Source organism: Phyllobates terribilis, unplaced genomic scaffold (genome assembly GCF_046119375.1).
Source record: "Phyllobates terribilis strain yellow unplaced genomic scaffold, ASM4611937v1 Scaffold_2__4_contigs__length_985480577, whole genome shotgun sequence".
Lineage (NCBI taxonomy): Eukaryota > Metazoa > Chordata > Amphibia > Anura > Dendrobatidae > Phyllobates > Phyllobates terribilis.
Window position 1 is genome coordinate 72,610,228 of NW_027362762.1, and position 24,272 is coordinate 72,634,499.

General features: G+C 41.3%; 1 protein-coding gene across 4 annotated transcripts in view; it reads right to left on the reverse strand.

The window, feature by feature from the left end:
• Window positions 1-24,272, reverse strand: part of DYNC2H1 (dynein cytoplasmic 2 heavy chain 1) — a 525,522-nt gene that overhangs the window by 370,234 nt on the left and 131,016 nt on the right. For all 4 annotated transcript variants that reach the window (XM_073662117.1, XM_073662115.1, XM_073662114.1 and 1 more), the window contains exons 51-62: window positions 23,492-23,605; window positions 22,474-22,616; window positions 20,490-20,556; window positions 20,220-20,374; window positions 16,170-16,307; window positions 14,443-14,556; window positions 13,435-13,595; window positions 10,536-10,659; window positions 10,324-10,445; window positions 7,372-7,458; window positions 6,951-7,077; window positions 4,921-5,062 (exon numbers count right to left, since the gene is read on the reverse strand). In XM_073662117.1, coding sequence (XP_073518218.1) covers window positions 4,921-5,062; window positions 6,951-7,077; window positions 7,372-7,458; window positions 10,324-10,445; window positions 10,536-10,659; window positions 13,435-13,595; window positions 14,443-14,556; window positions 16,170-16,307; window positions 20,220-20,374; window positions 20,490-20,556; window positions 22,474-22,616; window positions 23,492-23,605 — 1,494 coding nt within the window. The remainder of the gene's footprint in view (window positions 1-4,920; window positions 5,063-6,950; window positions 7,078-7,371; window positions 7,459-10,323; window positions 10,446-10,535; window positions 10,660-13,434; window positions 13,596-14,442; window positions 14,557-16,169; window positions 16,308-20,219; window positions 20,375-20,489; window positions 20,557-22,473; window positions 22,617-23,491; window positions 23,606-24,272) is intronic.

Consider the following 24,272-nt stretch of genomic DNA (forward strand, 5'->3'; position numbering starts at 1 on the left):
GCTCCAAACCTTTTATCTGCTTAATTGATGATGGATTAATGAGTGAACAACCCATACAGCCCATTAAAGAGCTTTTGAGATTATTGTCCAAATAATAATAAAATAACTGTAATTCCTAAACACTTACTCAATTATGATGTAGATACCCTCAAACTAAAGTGGAGAGTCAGCACCTTAAGCCCATATTGATTATATAACTGTATCTTGAATAAGTTTTGGTAAACAGCTAAAATTCCAAAACTTATGTCACTGTTCAAATACTTCTGGACATAACTATGTGAATCCTCACATTACACACAGTGCATGCTGTGAGGATTCACAGTTGCCGGCGCTAGGGGCGGGAGGTCATGTGTCCGCAAGTATGCGATATGCATACTCCTGGCATTTTGACTAGCCGGAAAAATAAATGTACTGAGTGAGGCCAGAAACAAGTCAGAATGTAGACTGGGAGTATGTATATCACATGACCGCACGCTCCCGAAGAATCCTCACAGCATGCAGTGGGCACAATGTAAGGATTCACAAGTCTGCAGTCACATACTTGTAGCTTATGACTGGACAACAGCTTTAACGCCAAATTATATCTGGTCAAAAATGGGTTTTTGCATTTAAGACTAAGTCTCAGAAGGGTGATACATGACCGATGCAACAACAGAGGATGTAGGATATTGAGAAAAGCTCTAGACAGTCTCTTTCCATTAAGTATTACATCAATTGCATATACCATAAAAAGAACAATATTTGCCATGTACAGTACAGTCCAAAAGTTTGGACACACCTTCTCATTTAAAGATTTTTCTCTATTTTCATGACTATGAGAATTCTACATTCACACTGAAGGCATCAAAACTATGAATTAACACATGTGGAATTACCGTATATTCCGGCGTATAAGACGACCTGGTGTATAAGACGACCCCCCTACTTTCCTGTTAAAATATAGAGTTTAGGATATATTCACCGTATAAGACTACCCCTTTTCCAACGCATACCAAACACCGGTAAAAATTAAAAAAAAACAGATTTGAATTTAACATGGTCCTTTTTTAATTTAAATTCTTATGACATGCAGGTATATAGCAGGAAAACTGTCACTCATAAACATATTAAAATAGGGGGGACCGCACGTCATTTTTTGGGGGGGTCCCCCATTCTAATAGCTAGTAAAGGCTAGGTATTCAGCTGGGGGCTGATATTAGTAGCCTGGGAAGCTCCGTGGGTATTACCCCCTTCCCAGACTTCAAACATCTGCCCCAGCCGTCTGCTTAACCTCCGCTAGAGACTATAATGATGGTGGATCCCACGCCAATTTTCTTTTTAAAAAATCCTTTATTTTAACACTAAATGACAATTGAGGGGTTAATAAAGATGCAGTCCCTAAATTATTATTAATTTTGTAATTAATTTTTCCCAAAAATGTTGACGTGGGCTTCGCCATATTTTTGTGTCCAGCCAGGTACAGCAGGCAGGAACGGGCTGCCCCCAACCACCAGCTGCCTATTTGTACCTGGCCGGACACAACAATATAGGGAAGCCCCTTTTTTTTTAATTATTTCATGAAATAATTAAAAAAAAAAGACGTGGGGCTTCGCCCTATTTTTGTGTCCAGCCAGGTACAACTAGGCAGCTGGGGGCTGGAATCTGCAGCGCAGGGAGGCCCAAGCTTTCTGGGCCCCCCCCGCTGCAAATTGCAGTCCGCAGCCACCCCGGAAAATGGCGCGTTCATAGAAGCGCCATCTTCTGGCGCTGTACCCAACTCATCCAGGGCCCTGATGCGGTGGCTCACTGGGTAATAAAGGGGTTAGGGCCAGCTTGGCATTATCAGCTGGCCCTAAGCCCGAAATTCATGGGGTCACGCCAATATTAGACATGACCACCATGAATTTCTAGTAAAGTAATTAAAAAAAACACAACACCCAGAAAAAAGTCCTTTAATTGAAATAAAGACACAATTTTTTAATGTTCTAAATTAAACCATACTTACCATCACGCCCATTCCAGCTGAAGCCAACGATCTCCTGCAATAAAAGTAAAATAATAAAGCAACCTCATCCTTACCTTTCCATGGTTCCCAGGACCGGTCCAGCTCTGCTACATTCACATGACAGGCTGCACCGCAGCAGAACGCTGCCGTTCAGCTTGCCATGCGGCAGACACTGAGAAGCGCAGGCATGCTTGTGCTCCTCAGTGTCTGACTGTGACGGCATCCAGATGAGCCGAGATCATGTCCAATGAACTCGGCTCACCTCATGCACGTCACTGACAGCGTGGGAAAATTCTCCTGCTCCCCGCATGCGCAGTAGAAGTTTCCCACGCTGTCAGTGACGGACGTCCAGGAGGTGAGCTGAGTTCATTGTCGGCTCATCTGGATGCCGTCACAGCGAGACACTGAGGAGCGCAAGCATGCCTGCGCTTCTCAGTGTCTGCGGGATGACAGGCTGGATGGCGGCGTTCTGCTGCGGTCCAGCCTGTCATCTCGATGTAGCAGAGCTGAAGCTGTCCTGGGAACCATGGAGAGGTAAGGATGAGGTTGGTTTATTATTTTTCTTTTATTGCAGGAGATCGTTGGCTTCAGCTGGAATGGGCGTGATGGTAAGTATGGTTTAATTTAGAACAATAAAGAATTGTGTCTTTATTTCAATTAAAGGACTTTATTCTGGGTGTTTGTGTTTTTTTTAACTTTGACTATGGGGTTAGTAATGGGGGTGTCTTATAGACGCCTCTCCATTACTAACCTGGGCTTGATGTCAGCTGGCATTATAAGCTGACATCAACCCCAACCCTATTACCCCCTGCCACCGCACCAGGGCAGCGTGGAAGAGCGAGGCTAAGTGCCAGAATTGGCGCATCCTATGGATGCGCCATTTCTGGGGCGGCTGACGGCTGGTGTTTCTAGCCTGGGAGGGGGCCAATATTCATGGCTCCCTTCCTGGGCTATTAATATCAGCCCCCAGCTGTCTGCCTAGCCTTTGCTAGCTATTAAATTAGGGGGGACCCCACGTCATTTTTTTTGGGGGGTCCCCCATTTTAATAGCTAGTAAAGACTAGGTATTCAGCTGGGGGCTGATATTAGTAGCCTGGGAAGCTCCGTGGGTATTACCCCCTTCCCAGGCTTCAAACATCTGCCCCAGCTGTCTGCTTAACCTCCGCTAGAGCCTAAAATTAAGGGGAACCCCACGCCAATTTTTTTAATAATAAATCCTTTATTTTAATACTAAATGACAAGTACAGTAACCAACACTATCACTGTACTTCATATATATGTGACTGACATGTTTCTATCTATCTAATCTATGTGTGATGCTCTATCTTTCTGTTATAAATTGTCGGGTACAGATGCTGAATTGCCGGCCGGCTTTTTTAAAGAGACGGTGCATGAAAACACTATTTGTTTTAATAAATCCTTTACACTAAATGACAAGTACAGTAAGCAACACTGTCACTGTACTTCATATATATGTGACTGACATGTTTCTATCTATCTAATCTATGTGTGATGCTCTATTCTTTCTATTCTAAATTGTCGGGTGCCGGCTTATGCCGCTGCTGAATTGCCGGCTTTTCATATATTGTCACAGAAGCGATGCGAACTTCCCAGCTCCGGACACAGCGCAGCGCTTCTGTGACAAGTGAAAGCTGTCGGCACAGAAGCCCTGCGCTGTGTCCGGAGCTGGGAATACGCAGCGATGTGTCAGTTTCAGCACAGAAGCGCTGACTGTCTGGACCTACCGCCGCCGTATTTTAACTCCCTCCACCTTATATTAACTCCGACATGGCAGGGATACGGCCACGGCAGCTTATTAACACCCCCAGAGTATCCCCGCATGTCAATTTCTGAAAGTTTAAAAGCATTACCGGCGTATAAGACGACCCCAGACTAGACAGAAGATTTTTCAGTCTTCAAAAGTCGTCTTATACGCCGGAATATACGGTATATACTTCACAAAAAAGTGTGAAACAACTGAAAATATGTCTTATATTCTAGGTTCTTCAAAGTAGCCACCTTTTGCTTTGATGACTACTTTGCACACTCTTGGCATTCTCTTGATGAGCTTTGAAGAACCTAGAATATAAGACATATTTTCAGTTGTTTCACACTTTTTTGTGAAGTATATAATTCCACATGTGTTTATTCATAGTTTTGATGCCTTCAGTGTGAATGTACAATTTTCATAGTTATGAAAATACAGAAAAATCCTTAAATGAGAAGGTGTGTCCAAACTTTTGGTCTGTACTGTATATGCTGTTAGTTTTGTAGCTTTTTACTGAATCGATTTTCATTCTTAGACAGTATGGCGCCAAATGGTGTTCAAGGAGTATAACAATATGTACATCAAGCTGAGTGTTGCTGGTCACATATGCAGTGAGTCCATGCAGAGTACGTTATAATTATTGGCACCCTATAAAGAGGTCTCCAGTACCTAACTGAGAAGGGTCCTACAGCGGCTGACACATGCAAAATGACTTCCTGTACCATACAGAAATGCAGAATCTTCCAGACAGATTGTCTTTGTAGCCACTTTTCTCTATGACTACTATTGGTGGAATCCTTTTTTAACTTTTCAGTACATCCAGTTTTTAATTCCATCAAATTAGGTGCGTAGGTGACAGGATCAGGGATCAGGATCAGTAGTGCCCCCTAACAATAGCCTTTGACATCAGTACATTCTAAGATTAGAACAAAGAAAATAAACCTAAAACACAACCTCCATAATGGGATTAAATATTCAATAAAAGAATAAAAACACTTAGACAAATAAAACTCAATTATCTATAAGAACATTTTTTTTTGCGATTTTCATAGTTTGGCTACCAGATCTGGTGCAAAATCTTTCTAATAATATTTAAAACTTGGTTTTCTAAACTAGACCAAATGTAAGTGCAACAATGAAACGTGACAGCAATAAAAGCAAGCCGTACTTTCCAGTCCAACAGATTTCCTCCACTGATCGATGCTGTCCCTTCTTTGATCCTCAGGGGCGGCGGATATGTAGGTGATGAAGGCAGCTGTCAGCTGGGCTCTCTTTGGCAATGTATTTAATTCTTCTATTATTTCTTCCACCTTACCAAAAAAAAGAAAAAGAAAGAATCAGCTGTTCAGCCTCTGCTATAAATTCATGTGCGTGTGCTGTTTATTTTTAAAGGGATTCACTGGGAATAGAGAATCCTATCCTAAAATGTTAGCTGGAAAGGTACCTGGGAGCAGATAGCTTCACCCACTCCCATCATGTGTAGAAGATGTGCTCCCAGCGGACAGTCCACTGCTCACACTGCTGTCCACACTATATGATCTAATATTGGAGATACCAGGGGTGCTGAGGTAAGAAGAGGCTGCTCACACTGCTGTCCACACTATCTGATCTAATATTGGAGATACCAGGGGTGCTGAGGTAAGAAGAGGCTGCTCGCACTGCTGTCCACACTATATGATCTAATATTGGAGATACCAGGGGTGCTGAGGTAAGAAGAGGCTGCTCACAGTGCTGTTCGCATTATCTGATCTAATACTGGAGATACCAAGGTGCTGAGGTAAGAAGAGACTGTTCACACTGCTGTCCACCCTGTCTATCTGATCTAATACTGCAGATACCAGGAGTGCTAATGTAAGAAGAGGCTGCTTATACTGCTGTCCATCCTGTCTTTGATTTAATACTGGATATACCAGGGGTGCTAAGGTAAGACTACTCACACTGCTGTCCACCCTGTCCATCTGATCTAATAATGGAGATATCTGGAGTAGTGAGGTAAGAAGAGACTGCTCACATTGCTGTCCATCCGGTCTGTCTGATCTAATACTGAGCTTCCTACTGCAAATGCACAAAGGCACCTGTCTTGTTACACTGACAGAGACCTGTCCTAGAATGTGAATAAGTTAAAAACCCTATTCATAAAGAATACACAGAATGCAGTTTTGGGGTCTAATGCGTATATGTATACAGATTTCATCCATTGTAATGCAGTGATTGGAATCAAACACAAAATCTGTTTCAAAGTCTATAAACAACACAAACAGATTCTATTGCAGATTTTTACAGTGAATATTGCAGGAATCGCACAGAGGCTCCGTATGCAAGACTCCGCAATCAACAATTTTCCTAACCGCGATCTGACTGATCTGACGGCAGAAACAGGGAGCCCAAGAGCAGCACCTGCAGTGTCTGAGCATGGATAGGACAGGGCAGTCTTAGTACCGGAGAAAAGTATTATCGCTGTATTGTGACATTACAGGTTAAATATCAAACATGACTGCCAAAGGGAAGACATGACAGGAAAGTCTGCTTTATAGCATTAACAATGTGGTTAAACCTTTGGCAGAATAGCAGTAGCTCATTTTCTACAGTCAAGATGAGATCAGTAAAGTTGGCCACAGACATCGCATAATTGTGAATCAGTAGATCGTTATAAGCCACAACTGCACAATTAAACTAGTTTTCATATCACAGAATAAGAGACTGTGGTGGCGGCTCCTAAGCTCATTAACCAGCTGAAGACCAAGTCACCAGCTGAAGACCAAGTCAAGTGTTTTTGGATATGAGGTTAAGTCTCGTTCATGATAAGTGGGGTCAAATTTTTAGGTCATGTATATATTCCTTTTTTTGCAATATCGGGTAGGGGGGGTGGTGAATATATTATATATACACACATACATACATACATATACATACACACAAATGTGCCAAGAGCCATGGAAGTATCCTGTACTGCAGATTGAATGACAAGTCACGATGAGATGAAGAAATGCTGGTTTAATGTGTATTTCGGAGTCACTCCGACCCCTTCTTCAGGACAACCACAAATAAAAAATTAAGGTGAGCACACCTACCCTTTGTTTTATTTTTTAATTATCTAGAAACAGCGATTCAACTGTTTTTCACAATTTCTTTTGGCCTACACAGTAGAGGAGACGGGCCCCCCGGTCTCTGACCGCCGTCCTGATTTGTGCTTCTGACCTGTGCGTTCCATCTTTTGTGTTCTCCATCCAGCTGGTTGATCAGTATCTCTGCAGACTGAATGATCTCTTGAGCTTTCGATAACTCTGCTTCCAGTTTGGCAGCCTCAGTCGTTCTTGTCTGGAACCTACAAAACATAGAATTCTTCAGGAATACAAATCATTACAAGAATACCAGTGATGATTTCAGTTTTTGGCAGTGGTCTAATCTTAATCCTTTGATTTTTGGTGAGCAGAGCCAACAGTACAAGCAATTTAATAGATCTCTGCGTTCTTACAGTAAAAGTGAACGTCCAAAGGCTCAAAAACAATAGAGGCTAAAGCTGAGAGATGAGTTTGTCATCGGCCGCTAAACACTAACTTATATTAGATTAGCCAGAAACAGACAATTCTATAAAGTAATCATGTTATCAAACACTTACTTCTCTTTCAGTTCTGTCACCTTCTGGCCAACGGTATTAAGTTGTTTTTCCAACTTGTGTTTTCTTTCTTCTATTCTTCGGAAATTACTGGAATATTTTTTGAAGATTTTAAATTAGAGTTCATTCAAGTAGAAGTATCCTATTAAAGAACGTCAGACATTAATGAGCCAGGAGTGTCTACGAGCACAATGTGAAAAATCAGGCAGAATGGCAATCAGCCGATCAAGGCTCAGATGCTTCTCGGGCTCCTTTCTTCCGAGTGTCTCGTGATAACTTGTGGAACAGAAGAAATAATATGTTTATGAATGACACAAGAGCTTCTAAGGTGCTGAAAGAATCTTGTAAGACTGATTGTCTGTGACAATGAAGGTGTCTAATTGCTGAATTTAGGTTTTCTTCTCTGCATAGAAATTCCTGCAGCATGTGACTCATTTTTGTTTTTTTGCACTTTTGTATTTTCCTCCCCATTTTTTTTTTTTTATTTCTCCATCGATATAACCGTATGAGAGCTTTTTTTGTTTTTTTTTTAAGGGACAAGTTCTAGTTTTGAATGACATTATTCACTTTATTATTTAATGGGCTGAAAATGGGGAAAAATCCAAGTGACGTTAAATTGTGGGGGGAAAAAAAACCCACAATTCCACTACTATATGTTTTTCTTTGTCGCATCATTGGATGACACCCAGGAGACCATGGGATGTCCAAAAGTAATCCATAGGGTGAGAAAGGAGTATAAATGTGTAAAGGCAATTCCCTTAGGAAGAAACCTGAGGACCTTTCTGTCCAAAATTGTGTCCACCAAGGCAAAACCTTTAAAACCCTGCAAAGTTTTGAGAAGGTGAGAACAGAGGACCACATAGCGGCCTTACAAAGCTGGGGGTCTGAAGCATGACGGTGAGGAACCCAGGAACCCGCCAGTGCCCGAGTGGAATGAGCCCTCACATCCGGTGGGGGAACTTAGTTCTAGGCTTGAGAAGCTAAGAAGCTTGAGATGGCAGATTGAATCCATCGGGCAATGGACGCCTTGGAGGCAGAGTGACCTCAGGGAGGTCCTTCTGAAATGACGGACAGAGAATCTGAATGTCTGAAGGACGCTCTCACCTTCAGGCAGTGACGCACCACTCTGACCAGATCCAAACAGTGTAAGGATCTCCGTAGGATTAGAAGGCGAAGGACAGAGAAGGAAGAATGATCTCTTCGTTAAGGTGAAAAAATAAAGAATAAAAAAAAAATTGGGGGGGGCAGAAACTGGTCTGGTGCTCGAGACATTTGGCTGCCTCCTAGTGACACTAAGCAAAACTGAGTAACTCGTTTCCACTGCCAGAGTGAATGAGCCCTCACACTCATTGGTGGCACTTTGTTCTTGGCTATGTAAGCTTCCAGGATGGCAGATCGAATCCATCGGGCAATGGACGCCTTGGAGGCAGAAAGATCTTGGCGATGTCCTTCTGGAATGACGGACAGGGAATCAGAACGCCTGAAGGAAGCTGCCACCTTCAGGCAGTGACACACCGCTCTGACCAGATCCAAACAGTGTAAGGATTTCTCCGTAGGATTAGAAGGAGAAGGACAGAGAGAAGGAAGAATGATCTCTTTGTTAAGGCGGTAATAAGAAAAATAAAGAATAAAAATACATTTTTGGCAGAAACTGGTCTGGTGAGCCAAACTCCTGTCTGCCTCCGAGTGACACTAAGCTAGACTGAATAGCTTGGTTGTCAGTAGGCAGGTGCAGCCTGCTGGGGAGGAGCCGACTTTTTTTCTTAGTTGTAATTCTTAATGTCAGCCTCCTGTTGGCAACAGCGTACACCAATGGTCTCCTGTGTCCCCCTATGAAGTGACAGAGTTAACATAATTCCACCACTGTATGTTGGGATTTGTTTTTAGAGTTCAGGTCAGATTCTCCAGCGCAGTATGATTACTGAGATACAAAGTTTGATAGAATTTTTTTATTAAGAAAAAAACAAAACTAAGACTCATAACTTTTTTTTATTTTTCTGTTTGTATAAGGGTAGATTCTTGCGTGCCAAGCTGTAGTTTTCATTACTACCATTAAGATCGCTTTTCATTGCATTTTTTGGGGGGCAGCTGCGGTGACAGAAAAACAGCAATTCTGGCATTTGATTTTGTATTCCGAAATTTATTGTACAGGTTAATCAATTTTATGTTTTGATAGATCAGACTTGTACAAATGGGGCAATGCAGAATATACTTTTCATATTTTAATTTCTCTGTTTTTGGATGGAGAAAAGGCGGAGGGGGTGGGAGTCAGTCATTCTTTTAGGCTTTGTTTTTGTTTTTAAATAAAAAAAAATAATAATTGTATTGATGTATTACATTTCCCTCTGTTTAGGTCCCAAAGCAGAGGTGTACAGTAAGTATCATGGTCTCTTTTGGGATGATGGAGGTAATGGGGGCCTTCAGCAGAGGGATGGGGAAGAGATTGACAGCGCTATTCAAGTGGGTACAAAGCATCGATTGGCGCGAGCTCAGTCATGGCTGTTAGAGGGAGATGTAAGTTGTGTAACACAGCTGACCAAGTGTGAAGCGGTCTCAGCTCCTGAGCCTGCTCCTCACACTCACGCCATGGAGTGGGAAGGGGTAACAGCTATTCCCACCATATAGGGATATAGTATATCACTAGGATATGCCACATTATCAGTGTGGGGTCCGACTATTTAAACTACTGTCTAGCCTGCAAATGAAGTTGCAGATGGCTCCGTCAGCTCTCCCCTACCTTTTCTCAGTTACCTCCTTAAAGAAGTTGCAGTTTTTGTTATCTCAAACTGGTGAGAGTCCCAGCACAATTTTGGCAACAGTTGACTTGCAACCCCATTAACAATCCTTTCATGTGATGTCGTAATGCCACACCGCCTAGACTAATGCTGTTCTAGACTGCCCATGAATTTCTAGGATCCATGTGCCTACAGATATCCTAAGATATGTAGTACATACGCCTGCAGCGCCGCCTGCTCCTTCTCCAGGGGCTCGATTCTCTCCAGCACGTGGGAGTATTGCACATTTGCCTTCACCCAGGCGGCCAGAGGAGCGGCCGCAGCACTGGCTCTTTTTGCGTTCTGCAGGAAAGACACAAGATCCGCACTGTCATAAGTTAGACAGTATGTGATGACTCTTCTTCGTAGCCCTCACACGTGGACAGCACCCACCTTGGCATCAAACGATGTGTGATTCTTTTCGAGCAGCTCTTCTACACTCTCACGGATTTCTTTAGTGATGTTCCTCACATCGAAGGTTACAATTTCTTCCCTAACTCCTCGCTTAGCAAGAAAACTGCAGAAGTAAAACACAATACAATTATACAGTAAGACTATGGAAGAGGCTGGAAATGCCCACGGGAGGATAACCCAGAGCCTTTCATCTTATTGGAATAGTTTTCTCTGTACATCTCCTATATCTTCTATACATTTTTTTCAATCATTCATTTTAGGAGTTTACAAAATAAGAAACGTACAAAAAAATTATATGAATTATAGACCGTCCTAGCTGAACAGCTGAGGAGTTACAGGAGCGCTCCTCTCAGAGGTAAAGTTCAGAGCTCAAGAGTAAATCTACATCAACTAGGCTTAAGTTCACACAGTACTTTTTTGCAGCAGTTTTCTCTACACTAAAAACCAGTACTGACAGGGAAAACCCTGAGTACATTACGCCCATTTTTCATGCAGTCAATTGAATAGGTAAAAAAAAATGTTGTAAAAATGCTGACATGCTGCAATAAAAAAAAAACAAAAAAAAAAACAAGGAAGAAAAAACGCACTGTGTGAATGAGATTTGCGGCTACTTTAAACTTTTTTTTACAAAACACAGAAAACGAACAGAAAAATGCAACAAAAGCACGTGTGAACAAGCCCTTGAGAAGAGTGAGACTGATATATCGATAGATAGATATGTAAATAGATAGATAATAGATAGATCATGGATAGAGTAACCTGGTGCTGTTTCATCTGTTTCGGAAGCCAGGGCTTCAGACATACCCAAATTGTCTTTTAGGCTATGTTCACACTAGATGTTTTTTCAGCGTTTTTTCTGCAGGAAAACCTGATCTCTTGGCAGGAAAGAAGCTGCGTCAAAAACTCAGGTTTTGGTGCATTTTTCGGTGCGTTTTTGCTGCATTTTAAAGGATCCCAAAGTTCATCTTTGCTTCCACCACAGAAGCATGAACACAGGTCACCAATGCAAGACATATGTGAAACCATAGTAACCAGAATTACAAATGTAACAGTGGGGGGGGGGTGACTTGTTCAGGAATAGTTTTTCTAAGACACTGGCAGTGCATTAAGTTTGTAAGACACTATTTATTTTCACACTATGGTCTGCCATTGAGTTGCTCAGATTCAAATTTCACACCTCCGTGTGCCACGAGTATTGTTCAACCTCACAACTAACTCAGCCAATGTTTACACTTTACACATAACTAATTTAATTAAACTGTACAAATCCCAACTGTCATCTCAGGTGACCAAGACAAGATGGTAAAAATCACAAAAATAAAGAAGTTTCACATAACTGCTGCACTTTTTTTTTTTCAGTAAAAACGTAGCAAAACCTGATAGCTATGTTCACACTAGGGGTTTTGTTCACCACCCATTACTTTCAACACTAGATAGTTAGATATACAGACAAGAGAGATGAAACAAGTATGAGGTAGATGATAGACTGAGGAAGGTTGTGCTACATTGAACAAAACAACGCCTTCTCAGCTAAATAACCTCCTTGAACTCCTGGGAGTTTCCTGGGAATTTCTCAGCTTCCTGGTCATATGGGACAAGTTGCTGCCACCCACAAAAAAAAGAAGAGACAAAAACTGCATAGGAAAGAATGAAGCTAAAAAGGATGAAAATTACACTAGAGAATGGTTTTCTTTGCATGGATATGGTTAATGTAGTGATTTGCAGTGAGCACACTGCAAACTATGTCCTACGAGGAACAGTTAAAGGATCTAGGAATGTTTAGCTTACAAAAAGAAGGTTAAGAGGAGACTTAATAGCTGTCTACAAATATCTGAAGGGCTGTCACACTGTAGAGGGATCGCCCTTATTCTCATTTGCACATGGAAACACGAGAAGCAATGGGATGAAACTGAAAGGGAGAAGATACAGATTAGATATTAGAAAAAACTTTTTGACATTGAGGGTGATCAATGAGAGGAACAGGCGGCCACGAGAGGTGGTGAGTTCCCCTTCAATGGATGTCTTCAATTAGAGGCTGGACAGACATCTGTCTGAGATGGTTTAGTGAATCCTGCATTGAGCAGGGGGTTGGACACGAGGACCCTGGAGGTCCCTTCAAACTCTACCATTCTATGATATTTAAAGGGAACCTGTCAGCAAGTTTAACCCCCCCATTTAACAGCTTATATGATCGTGTAGGTAATTGAAAGATAACAGCATTGACATAGTGTGTTTCTGTTTGCGTTCCGTAGCGTTATTCTGGAGAAATCCAGAAGTGTCGTACCAGATCATTTACATGCTTAGTGTCCGAGTACCTTTTAATTGATAACTGGCATCTTGCTGACGTTAGGCATGACATTTTTCATCTGCTCACATTGCCACGGTGCCCTTCAGAGGAAACTGGCTTCACTGTACTGCTGCGCATACACCGCCACTTAAAGCTGTACACCTGAATGAGTCCTGATGTACAGTGTCAAGGGAAAGCGCATGTGTAACCTCGCATGTGCAGATTTAGCAACACTACAAATAGTGATGTTGGCAGACAGAGAATATGGGTCTTTCAGAGAAACTTATACCTGACTGCAATCATGGGGCCGGGCTCCGATTCGTGCCACCCATGGATTAGGCAGAATTAATCAGGTGACAGGTTCCCTTTAAATCAGTGTTTCCCAAACTCCAGTCCTCACGGACCCCATCAGCTCATGTTTTCAGGATTTTCTTAGCATTGGCCAGGTGGTGGAAGTATCATTAAGGCATCAGTAATTCTCTTAGCTGTGCAGCACTATGGAAATCCTGAAAACATGACATGTGGGGGGCCGTGAGGACTGGAGTTTGGGAAACACTGCTTTAAATGATACAGATAGATTTTATTTCTTACCTTTTCATGCTCACCCACGAGGTATCAAAGGTCCCCATGAGTCTCAGCACACCCTCGAGAATGTCTCGGATGATGTCAGGAGGCATGCGCAAGGAACGGATCTCGGACAAAGACTCGGGCTTTATGTTACCGACTGCCTGTTTGGCTTCATCCACCAAAGGCTAAAACATAAAGGACAAATAACAATGATCTACAAAACCATGAACAGTACAACATACACTGCAAAACTAAACTACTTTAGGGGGGGTGGAACACAGGCTCAAGTGTTACCAATGCTCTGTGCAATGCTGGGAGGAAGGCTTATAGGTTATATGTTCTGCCCATGTTCATGTGGATTTCTCCGGGATACATTGTTTGGGTTTTTTTTTTGCTATTTTATTGTACTTCAATAAATGTCACACTTTACGATATAGGCCATTTGGACGAGCCAATTATTTCTATATATGCCAGTTGAGCACTGAAATGCTACATTAAAGGGAATCTGTCAGCAGGTTTTTGCTATGTAATCGGAGAGCATGATGTAGGGGCAGAGACTCTGATTCCAGCGATGAGTCACTTATTGAACTGCTTGGTACAGTTTTGGTAGAATCCGTGTTTTCTCTGCTGTATATGTAGCAGTCCTCATACACTGTGCATAGCCCCGCCCACATGACCGATTGGCAGCTTCCAGTGTACAATGTACAGCATCAGTAAGCTGCCAATCAGTGTTGGGGGCGGGGTTACACACATTAGCCTGACTGGGCTGTACATGAGGTCTAGTCCTGCAGTAAAAATCTCCTGCTGATAAAACACTAATTGTATTGAAACTACAATGAGCTGCTGAGCAAGTGACACTGATTGCACCTTAAAAAAAACATGCTCACAATAACAGTGGGAAAAAAATTAACATTTTGCAGGAAATTTGATTGACTTCATCTGCTAACACTAGGCAGTAGATATATGACCCTATACACACGGTAATCTTTTCATACGAGATCACTTGGTTTTGTCAGCATTTTATCTGGTTACCTGAACATCCTTTAGCTCATCATCGATTTTCCTCTTCCTTTCTTCAATCTTAGCAGACTCTTCAGCTATTCTGTGCTTTATTTTCTCCATTTCAGTCTTTTGATCGCTGGCGTTCTGTAAGAAAAGAAGAGCAGATTTCATAGCACTTCAACGGCAGATGTCTGGTGCTCTCAATTATTCTACTGCCATCTCGCCGCCGCCCCAGCTACTCACAGGAGACCCCAACATTGTGCATCATATATACTGGTGGGATACAAAGGCTTTAGACACCATTGACGCAGGGGAAATTATTTTTGCGTTAGTGGTTAATTTTAGTTAATACATTTGCAATAAGTTTCTGTCAGCAATCTTTTTTCCTTCATTCATTTTCATACCATATATGATATGTTATTTGTACTCGGATGCAAGTTAAAGTCAGGTTTTATTCTTGTGGGAGTGTCTCTCAGAAATATCTTGTGGGAGTGTCTCTCAGAAATATAGGCTGGATGTGAGCTACATCCAGTATCTTCATTAATTCATGTATCAGTATGGCACCTATACTCTACTTATTTCCACTTCTTCATGCATTTGCCTCCTTGCCTGTTGCCTGCTTTCTTTGCTCTTCCTATGAACATTTCTCCCCTTTCCATGCTGTTGAAATCTGTGTACAACCCACTCCCTCCTGCTACTGCTAACTCTGAGAGAAGGGAGGAGAGAGGAGTACAGAGAGTTGTCAGAACCAGGAGCTGAAGTTTAGATGGCTTTGTAATATTTTATTCAAAACTTACAGCCTCTGCGGCAGACAAATGATAGATCATTTTTAATTAAGACTATGTAGAAAGTAACTTATTGATCATTTGCTTCCCAAATGCAAAATAAAAAAAAGTGTATGTGAAGGTGGGCATATACTTTAAAGGGGATCTCCAGGCATAGCAGCAAGCAAAATCCTTACAGTATGTAACATGCGCGCTGTCAGGCTCTGCTTGCTGGCTCAAGCATCTTTTAATGGATATTGAGACAAGAAAGTAAAAAAAATATTGTCAGCACGATGAAAATTGCACAGTTCTAGTCATGTGGTGACCACTCAAATCGGCAAGGAGGGCAGCAACCCAAGGCCACGTTCACACCTTCAGTATTTGGTCAGTATCTTAGATCAGTATTTGTAAGCCAAAACCAGGAGTGGGTGATAAATACAGAAGTGGTGACGTGTTTCTATTATACTTTTCCTCTGATTGTTCCACTCCTGGTTTTGGCTTACAAATACTGATGTAAAATACTGACCAAATACTGATACTGTAAATGTAGCTCAATAGCGTGTATCCAACGTTACGACCACTAACTAACTCACTATATGATTGCTTGTAACCATGGATATCCAATCTACTGCAATGCCCTGCACATGTGGTAAGAGACATAGTGAATCAGAACAACTATACTACATTTCTAATTGGAGATATTTGCTAATATTATTATTATTACACCTACTAGTCATTGGGATAGGATCTTGGTGATGGGAATACCCCTTTAAAAGGTAATTATTTCTAATATATCTACAAATTCTAGTTAATTCTCTGTTGACAAGAAGACAGAAAACGTTTACGCCTGTGATACATAAGACTTAATGTAATACAATTTGCTTTGCAAAGGCAAAGAGCAGTGGTAGTTATGTAGAGAAGTGCCAGATGTTTTACTATCAGTATTGGGTAAAGCAAACTCCCTTCCCATGGATCATTTCCCCGGGATATCACCTGCATGGACGTGGTTATCTCTTGTAGAGCGGCATCAGCCTCGGCCTGTTTAGTCTGTAGCAATAAGCTCTGTTCTCCGGCTTTTCTTTTCAGTTCATCCACTAAAGACTTGGCCTCGTTGAGTTTTGATACTCCGGCCTGAGCAGAATTGATGACATCACAAACTCAGGTTTACAAGTGACATCATTAACCTCAAGCAATCAATTCGCAAGCAATTAGCGGCGGTTTTAGGCATGCATTGTACGAAATTTGTGGTGCTGTGATTGGCTGCGTCCCTTTTGCTAAACATTTTTTAGAAAACGGACGGCAAAAAGGAAAAAAACAAAATAAAAATAAAGACTTTGTGCTGCCAGAAAATGAAAGATTTCCCACAATGTGTGGTCAGCTTAAGGCAGAGGGCTCATAAAATATACCCTGTCCATGGGTCCCCACTTGGGACCTCTCTCTTTGAGCCAGGAGGAGTTTCTATGTTTCTATGGGTTAAATGAACAATGGACACGTTGGTCAGATGTATGGGCCCTTGTAGAGTTCTAAATCCTAAATGGACATACGAGTCATCCCCCCACCCCAATACGTAGTAATGTCCCCTATCCTTGGCTATACAGTACAGACCAAAAGTTTGGACACACCTTCTCATTTAAAGATTTTTCTGTATTTTCATGACTATGAAAATTGTACATTCACACTGAAGGCATCAAAACTATGAATTAACACATGTGGAATTATATACTTAACCAAAAAGTGTGAAACAACTGAAAATATGTCTTATATTCTAGGTTCTTCAAAGTAGCCACCTTTTGCTTTGATGACTGCTTTGCACACTCTTGGCATTCTCTTGATGAGCTTCAAGAGGTAGTCACCGGAAATGGTCTTCCAACAATCTTGAAGGAGTTCCCAGAGATGCTTAGCACTTGTTGGCCCTTTTGCCTTCACTCTGCGGTCCAGCTCACCCCAAACCATCTCGATTGGGTTCAGGTCTGGTGACTGTGGAGGCCAGGTCATCTGGCGTAGCCCCCCATCACTCTCCTTCTTGGTCAAATAGCCCTTACACAGCCTGGAGGTGTGTTTGTGGTCATTGTCCTGTTGAAAAATAAATGATGGTCCAACTAAATGCAAACCGGATGGAATAGCATGCCGCTGCAAGATGCTGTGGTAGCCATGCTGGTTCAGTATGCCTTCAATTTTGAATAAATGCCCAACAGTGTCACCAGCAAAGCACCCCCACACCATCACACCTCCTCCTCCATGCTTCACGGTGGGAACCAGGCATGTAGAGTCCATCCGTTCACCTTTTCTGAGTCGCACAAAGACTCAGTGGTTGGAACCAAAGATCTCAAATTTGGACTCCTCAGACCAAAGCACAGATTTCCACTGGTCTAATGTCCATTCCTTGTGTTCTTTAGCCCAAACAAGTCTCTTCTGCTTGTTGCCTGTCCTTAGCAGTGGTTTCCTAGCAGCTATTTTACCATGAAGGCCTGCTGCACAAAGTCTCCTCTTAACAGTTGTTGAAGAGATGTGTCTGCTGCTAGAACTCTGTGTGGCATTGACCTGGTCTCTAATCTGAGCTGCTGTTAACCTGCAATTTCTGAAGCTGGTGACTTGGATAAACTTATCCTCAGAAGCAGAGGTGACTCTTGGTCTTCCTTTCCTGGGGCGGTCCTCATGTGAGCCAGTTTCTTTGTAGCGCTTGATGGTTGTTGCAACTGCACTTGGGGACACTTTCAAAGTTTTCCCAATTTTTCGGACTGACTGACCTCCATTTCTTAAAGTAATGATGGCCACTCGTTTTTCTTTACTTAGCTGCTTTTTTCTTGCCATAATACAAATTCTAACAGTCTATTCAGTAGGACTATCAGCTGTGTATCCACCTGACTTCTGCACAACACAACTGATGGTCCCAACCCCATTTATAAGGCAAGAAATCCCACTTATTAAACCTGACAGGACACACCTGTGAAGTGAAAACCATTTCTGGTGACTACCTCTTGAAGCTCATCAAGAGAATGACAAGTGTGCAAAGCAGTCATCAAAGCAAAAGGTGGCTACTTTGAAGAACCTAGAATATAAGACATATTTTCAGTTGTTTCACACTTTTTTGTTAAGTATATAATTCCACATGTGTTAATTCATAGTTTTGATGCCTTCAGTATGAATGTACAATTCTCATAGTCATGAAAATAGAGAAAAATCTTTAAATGAGTAGGTGTGTCCCCCATTCTGGCTTATATGTCCCTTATCATTGGCCTCATCCTAGTACATATGTCCCTATCCTGGCATATATAAACCTCATCCTGCTATCTATGTCACTTATCCTGGGCCCACCCTGGTATATATCCCCATCATGGTATATATATCCCTCATCTTGGATATATGTCCCTTATCCTGGGCCCCATCTTGGTATATATGTCCCCCATCCTGGCATATATTCCCCATCTTGGTAGATGTCCCCCATTCTGTCGCTGTTCTTTAACCCTAGAACGCATGACCATAAAAATCTACACTTTCACATACCTGGGGCCTTTTAGGCCCGTGTGCAAATAATAAATAAATTACCAACTGGAAATGACAAACAACTATATACCTGAGGAATACCTAGAGTTTCAAAATTCTAACTAAATAATCTTGCAGAAAATAGAAAACAATTAACAGGGCGGGCCTGCGAGGCCCCAGGTATGCGTTCTAGGGTTAATGCATAGAGAAATAAATGATTCTACTCACCTTCCCTCTGCTCCCCCGTCGCGCAGCGTCCTCTTCTGAAGCCGGCAGCTGACTTCACTGACATCACTGCCATGCGCCCCCAGTCATGTGCATGCCGACGTCAGCTGCTGGCTCCTGATTGGCCAACAGCGTGCATTGCCGTGCACGGTAATACACTTCAGCTGAATGTGTGTCCGAGGTTGCACATCCAGTTGAAATTTGCACTGGCAGGACCCTCACCCGCACAGTCCCGGTCGCAACCTCTGCGACAGCGATCATTACCCCCCTGCCAGCTATGTTCTCCATCTAGAACTGTTCTACAACTTAAATGCTTCTATCAATCTCTGAAAGCAGTTAGGTGGTTGATGGCATCAGGTGACTGTTCCAGCAGACAGGCACCCCATAACATGATCCTCGGAAGTCAATAGGTTTACATAGCAGTCAGGAGCCGACTGAAGGCTCACGTCTCCATTAATAGGATAGTAAATGTATCTATATACTGCAGTACTAGAGTATTACTGCAGCATTGCAGTATATAAAACAAGTGATCAAACAATCAATACAAAAATAAAGGAGTAAAACAATAATAAAATCAACATATTTGATATGGTCGTAAAACTCTAAAACCAAAATAGATAATTAATAAAGCCATAAAGAGAAAAGAAATTGAAATAGTAATTATTGCAGTTTCTCACTTACATCTTTCTCCAAAATAATGCAAATATAAAAAGTGATCAAAATGTCTATGTACCCCCAAAAAGTGCACGAATAAAAATGTCAGCTCGCCTCGCAAAAAACAAGCCCTCGTGCATGCTCATTAATGGGAGCATAAAAAGTTACGGATCTGAAAACACGGAAACCTGAAATTTTTGCTTACAAATTTATTAATATTTTTAATCACTAAAATATATAGGAGAAAAAAAAATCATGTTGCCTCGTCATTTGTACCACACACGAATGATGTAAGAATGAAACAAAAAAAATTGTTGTTTCAATATTTCACCCCATTTGGATTTTTTTTTAGATTATATGGTAGCATAAAAAATATGTCATGCCCTCATATGGCTATGTTGAGTAAAAAATAAACAAATTATTGCACTTGTATAAAGGGGAGGGAAGAATATAGAAAAAAAAAAACCTTAAAAACTGCCCGGTTTGGAACTTCTACTATTATTTGATACCATTTTGTTAAATATTACAATTAAGAGAGTAATTAATAAAGGAATGATTGTGTGTCTGGAGCTCCACCATGCTTTCCTCATACTCTCCTGCGTCTGACCCGCACACAGGAGCCTCTCTCCTCTGTGGAAGGACAGGTAATGGCTGAGCCCTCCAGTCCTTGCAGTACAGTACCTGAAGATGCTTTTGTTTCTTGGTAAGCTCAGCCTTTTTACTACTAAACAATGAGCCGTACACCTGAAGGAAAGTCATGTATCGTCTTGGAGTGGCACCGTATGCCTTGCAGGAATCATGGATTGTCAAGAATGATTTATAGAAGTCAGACTCTCCTATGAAGACATGAAAGTGTGTAACAGGTATGTACGCACATACATACAATACGGATTATATATTGTTACTTCAATCTAAATAAATCAAAAGCAACTTAATAAGAGAGAAATCTACCTGGGGACTTCGAGTGTTGGCTCTTCTTCTCTTCTCGTGTTGTGTCGGAAAATAACATCTTAGGAATCTGAATAAAGATGCTCACGCGTTACTCAGCAGAATAGACTCATGATGTAGATGACTGAACATTATACAAGATATCTAATTCTTATCACCTGCCGTACACATCCCTACTCTGCAAACCAATATACACACGTCCCTGTACACTGCTGTGTGTCACATCATCCAGCAACACGAAGAACACACAAAAAGTAAACGGGAGTTACCAGTGCGAGACATGTAGATCAGGAGAGCAGACTGTCAGTCATTACATGTCTCGCACTGGTAACGCCTCTTTTCAGGAAAAATAAGCTCTGGAGGCAGATTCTCTGGGAGATTTATGTCTGGCCCACAGATCTTAAAAAACAGAAGTTCAATACATTGCAATCATCATATTATTTAGCACTGTGTACTTACAATTGCCCATTTTGCCTTTTTACTCAGATAATTCTTCTCTTTGCTCTATGTAAAACAAGAAGTTTCTTGTCCCTACAGAAATTCTCCTTCTCTTAAACTCCTGACATAGCTGCTCTCTCCTCCCCCTGCCAGGGACTTTTGCAGTGCCATCAGTGGTTCATCAGATGGAGCTCGGATATGTGTCCTGACCAGACGTGTGAATAGTTGATAGAAGAGAAGAAAATCCACATCCAATAAAATCAATTCATCTATTTTTATTAAAAAATGTATATATTTTTTTTAAATGACAATTTAATTCAGGGATGAATAAAATGTTTGTTTTTTTTGTTTTGTTTACATTTTGATAAAAATAAAAGAATTTATTTTATTGGAGCTGGATTTTCTATCTTATGTGATGTATATACAGCAGTCTCAGTGTCTCCTATGCAATATGCATACATCAGTCTCAGTGTTCCTATGTAATGTACACAGCAGTCTCAGTGTATCCTATGTGATGTATACAGTAGAGTCTCAGTGTAATCTGTGTGATGAATACATAGCAGTCTCAGTGTCTCCTATGTGATGTATATACAGTAGACTGTGTGTCTCCTATGTAAGGCACACAGCAGTCAGTGTATCCTGTGATGTACAGTATATATCAGAGTTTCAGTGCATCTTCGTATGTGATGCATACAGCAGTCCCAGTGTATCCTCTGTGATATATACAGCAGTCTTCGTGATGTGATGTGTAATCAGCAGTCTCAATATATCCTATGAGATGTATTCAGCAGTCTATGTCATGTATATACAGCATTCTCAGAGTTTCCTATGTTATGATTATACAATAGTCTCTGTGCCTTAAAGAGGTACCCTGGAGAGATTAAAAAAAATATCCTAATGCTCATACCTTCATAAAATATTAGGATAACATGAATAGTGCTGTTTTCCATACCTCACAGTAGCTGTGCCCCCGCCACGCTCCCCGATATTGGACTGAATACAAGCAGATGGTAATAGGGGGAAGGCTGCTGCTAGCAGCCGGTAGCATGCCAAGCCCCCCCTGATGTGTGATGTAATGTCCCAAAAAGGAGGGGGAGCACCGAGGAGCAGCTCCAGCATCACAGAAGTACAGCTACTGTGAGGATGGAAAACAGCATTATTCATGTTATCCCAATAGTCTATGAAGGTATGAGCATTAGGATATATTTTTATCTCTCCAGAATACCCCTTTAAAGTTATGATGCAATCCTGTAGTTCACAAGAATTAAAAGACTGTCATTTTGGCTGCAAAAAAAAAATATGTTCTGGACTGCTGATCACCTGACACAGGTTCCTATAATGAAAGGTTCAGAATATATGGCTGCAACTGGGCTGGGATGAAACTAATAACACAGCTAAAATAGTGGTGGTGGATTAGTATTACATATCCTGGAGTGCGACATGGAAAACCTTGTAATCCTTTTCAATAAAATACACACAGTGCATGGACACTCCAGCATCTGAAAGCAAATAAGTACTGACAGCGTCATGCCTCCATCAGACGTTATACCTTCTTCATGCTCCTATCAGACCAGCCCTCCATCCACTGGACCGAGCATTTCTTGTACAACGCTGGGTTACTCTCACAATTTATAGTGAAATTTGTATTTGTACAGTCCATGATGAGGACCACGTGCAGGTTCTGCAGGACTCCTGAAAAGAGACAATATATTTATTTGTAATTTACTGCTATGAGATAGGACATCGGTAAAAACAATTAACACTGCAAAAAGCCCATTGGCAGTAAAAAAAAAAAGCCCTAGGTCCAGGGGTTGTAGTTCTGATCATGCAGTCCCCCGTCTACAGAAGTCTCCATTTCACTGCCAGATGAGCTCATACAATTTGATTAATTGAGTTCTAGTCTCTAAATACCTAAACTGTATAAGTACAATTAATATATCAGTAATGCAGTTCACAATCCATATACTGATTGGTCACATACACCATAGCATGCTCAGGGTGCAGTTGTATAAGTTTGTATGTATGTACGGTATGTTATAGCAATGTAGTTCTCAGCAGCCTGCACTTGTGCATTTACTTAATTTTTGTTGATTTTTTTTATTTTTTCAGGATATGACGTCTCCCAGCTATCCAAGGCAGTCTTTATTAAGAGCTGGATTAATCCTGCCCTTTAAATGTATAGGCCTATGCCTATACCACAGGTTCATACCTAGATTATCTGCATGGTCGCTGGCAGATGGGCTCACAAAATTTGATCAAATTTGTTCACTTACACCTTAGAGCTTGGTTGTAAAATAATAAAAGAGTCATGATACATTAGCTGATCACAGCGGAGATTGCAGTATGTAGGGATCGTCACCTGTCAAGTAGGACACAGCATGAACGCATTATTGTAAGTAAAGACTAAAAGGGGCCCGAGGAACTGGCCCTTTTTGCTATTTTTACCATGTGGGGCTTATACTAGGGTTTTGTAAAATGTGACCACACAAAATCATGCACCTTCTACTGACTGCAAAAAATGCAATAATGGCATCATTAAGGAAAGACGAACAGATTAAAGCACATACTAAAAGTAAAATAGGTTAACAATGGTCCAGTAAATCCATCTTCAGATGCCTGGTCCTTTAGTGGTGATAACAGCGGCTCCAGCTCTTCTATGGTATATAAGCCGGGGACCTCGCCTGCGGAGAAAGCAGTAATGCACAGTTTATTATAGCATAAAGCAAAAGGTAAAGAAGAGTAAAAGTATACGGCTATTTCACACTGTAGACTCCCATTCATCCATCAGAGGCCAAAAAGAGAATCCTTTGGCCCCTATCTAGCAGGATGACATTTTTCTTTCACTATAGAGAAAAGCGAAGTCAACTGCACTTTTCTCTGCAAACAACAAAAAAGGGCATACCCCGCAGCGTGCCCCTTTCCCAAAGTAGGATGTAATAGTACATGCTACATCAGCTCCGCATGTATGGCTGAGCATCATAGGAAAACACCATTTTCGCTATATGCAGTACATAGAACAGACTTAAAAAAAAAGTAAAAATAAAAAGTTTTAAAAAATTATTCAAAAAAAATATAGGAAAAATGTTATATCTACCCACCCCCTTAACCCAGTTTAAAAATAAATCATCGGGTTTGTAATAGTACGATCCGTCGAAAAAAATAATTGATTACCCTGTAGCTAAACACAGAAAGAAATGTAAAAGCCTGAATTGTGGTTTTTCAGTTTCCACTATTCCCCCCAAAAAAAGTACCAATAAAAACATCAGATCGCCAAGTCCATGTACAAATCCATTAATGGATGAGTAAATATGTTACGGGTCTCAGAAAATGGAGACACAAACCATTTTA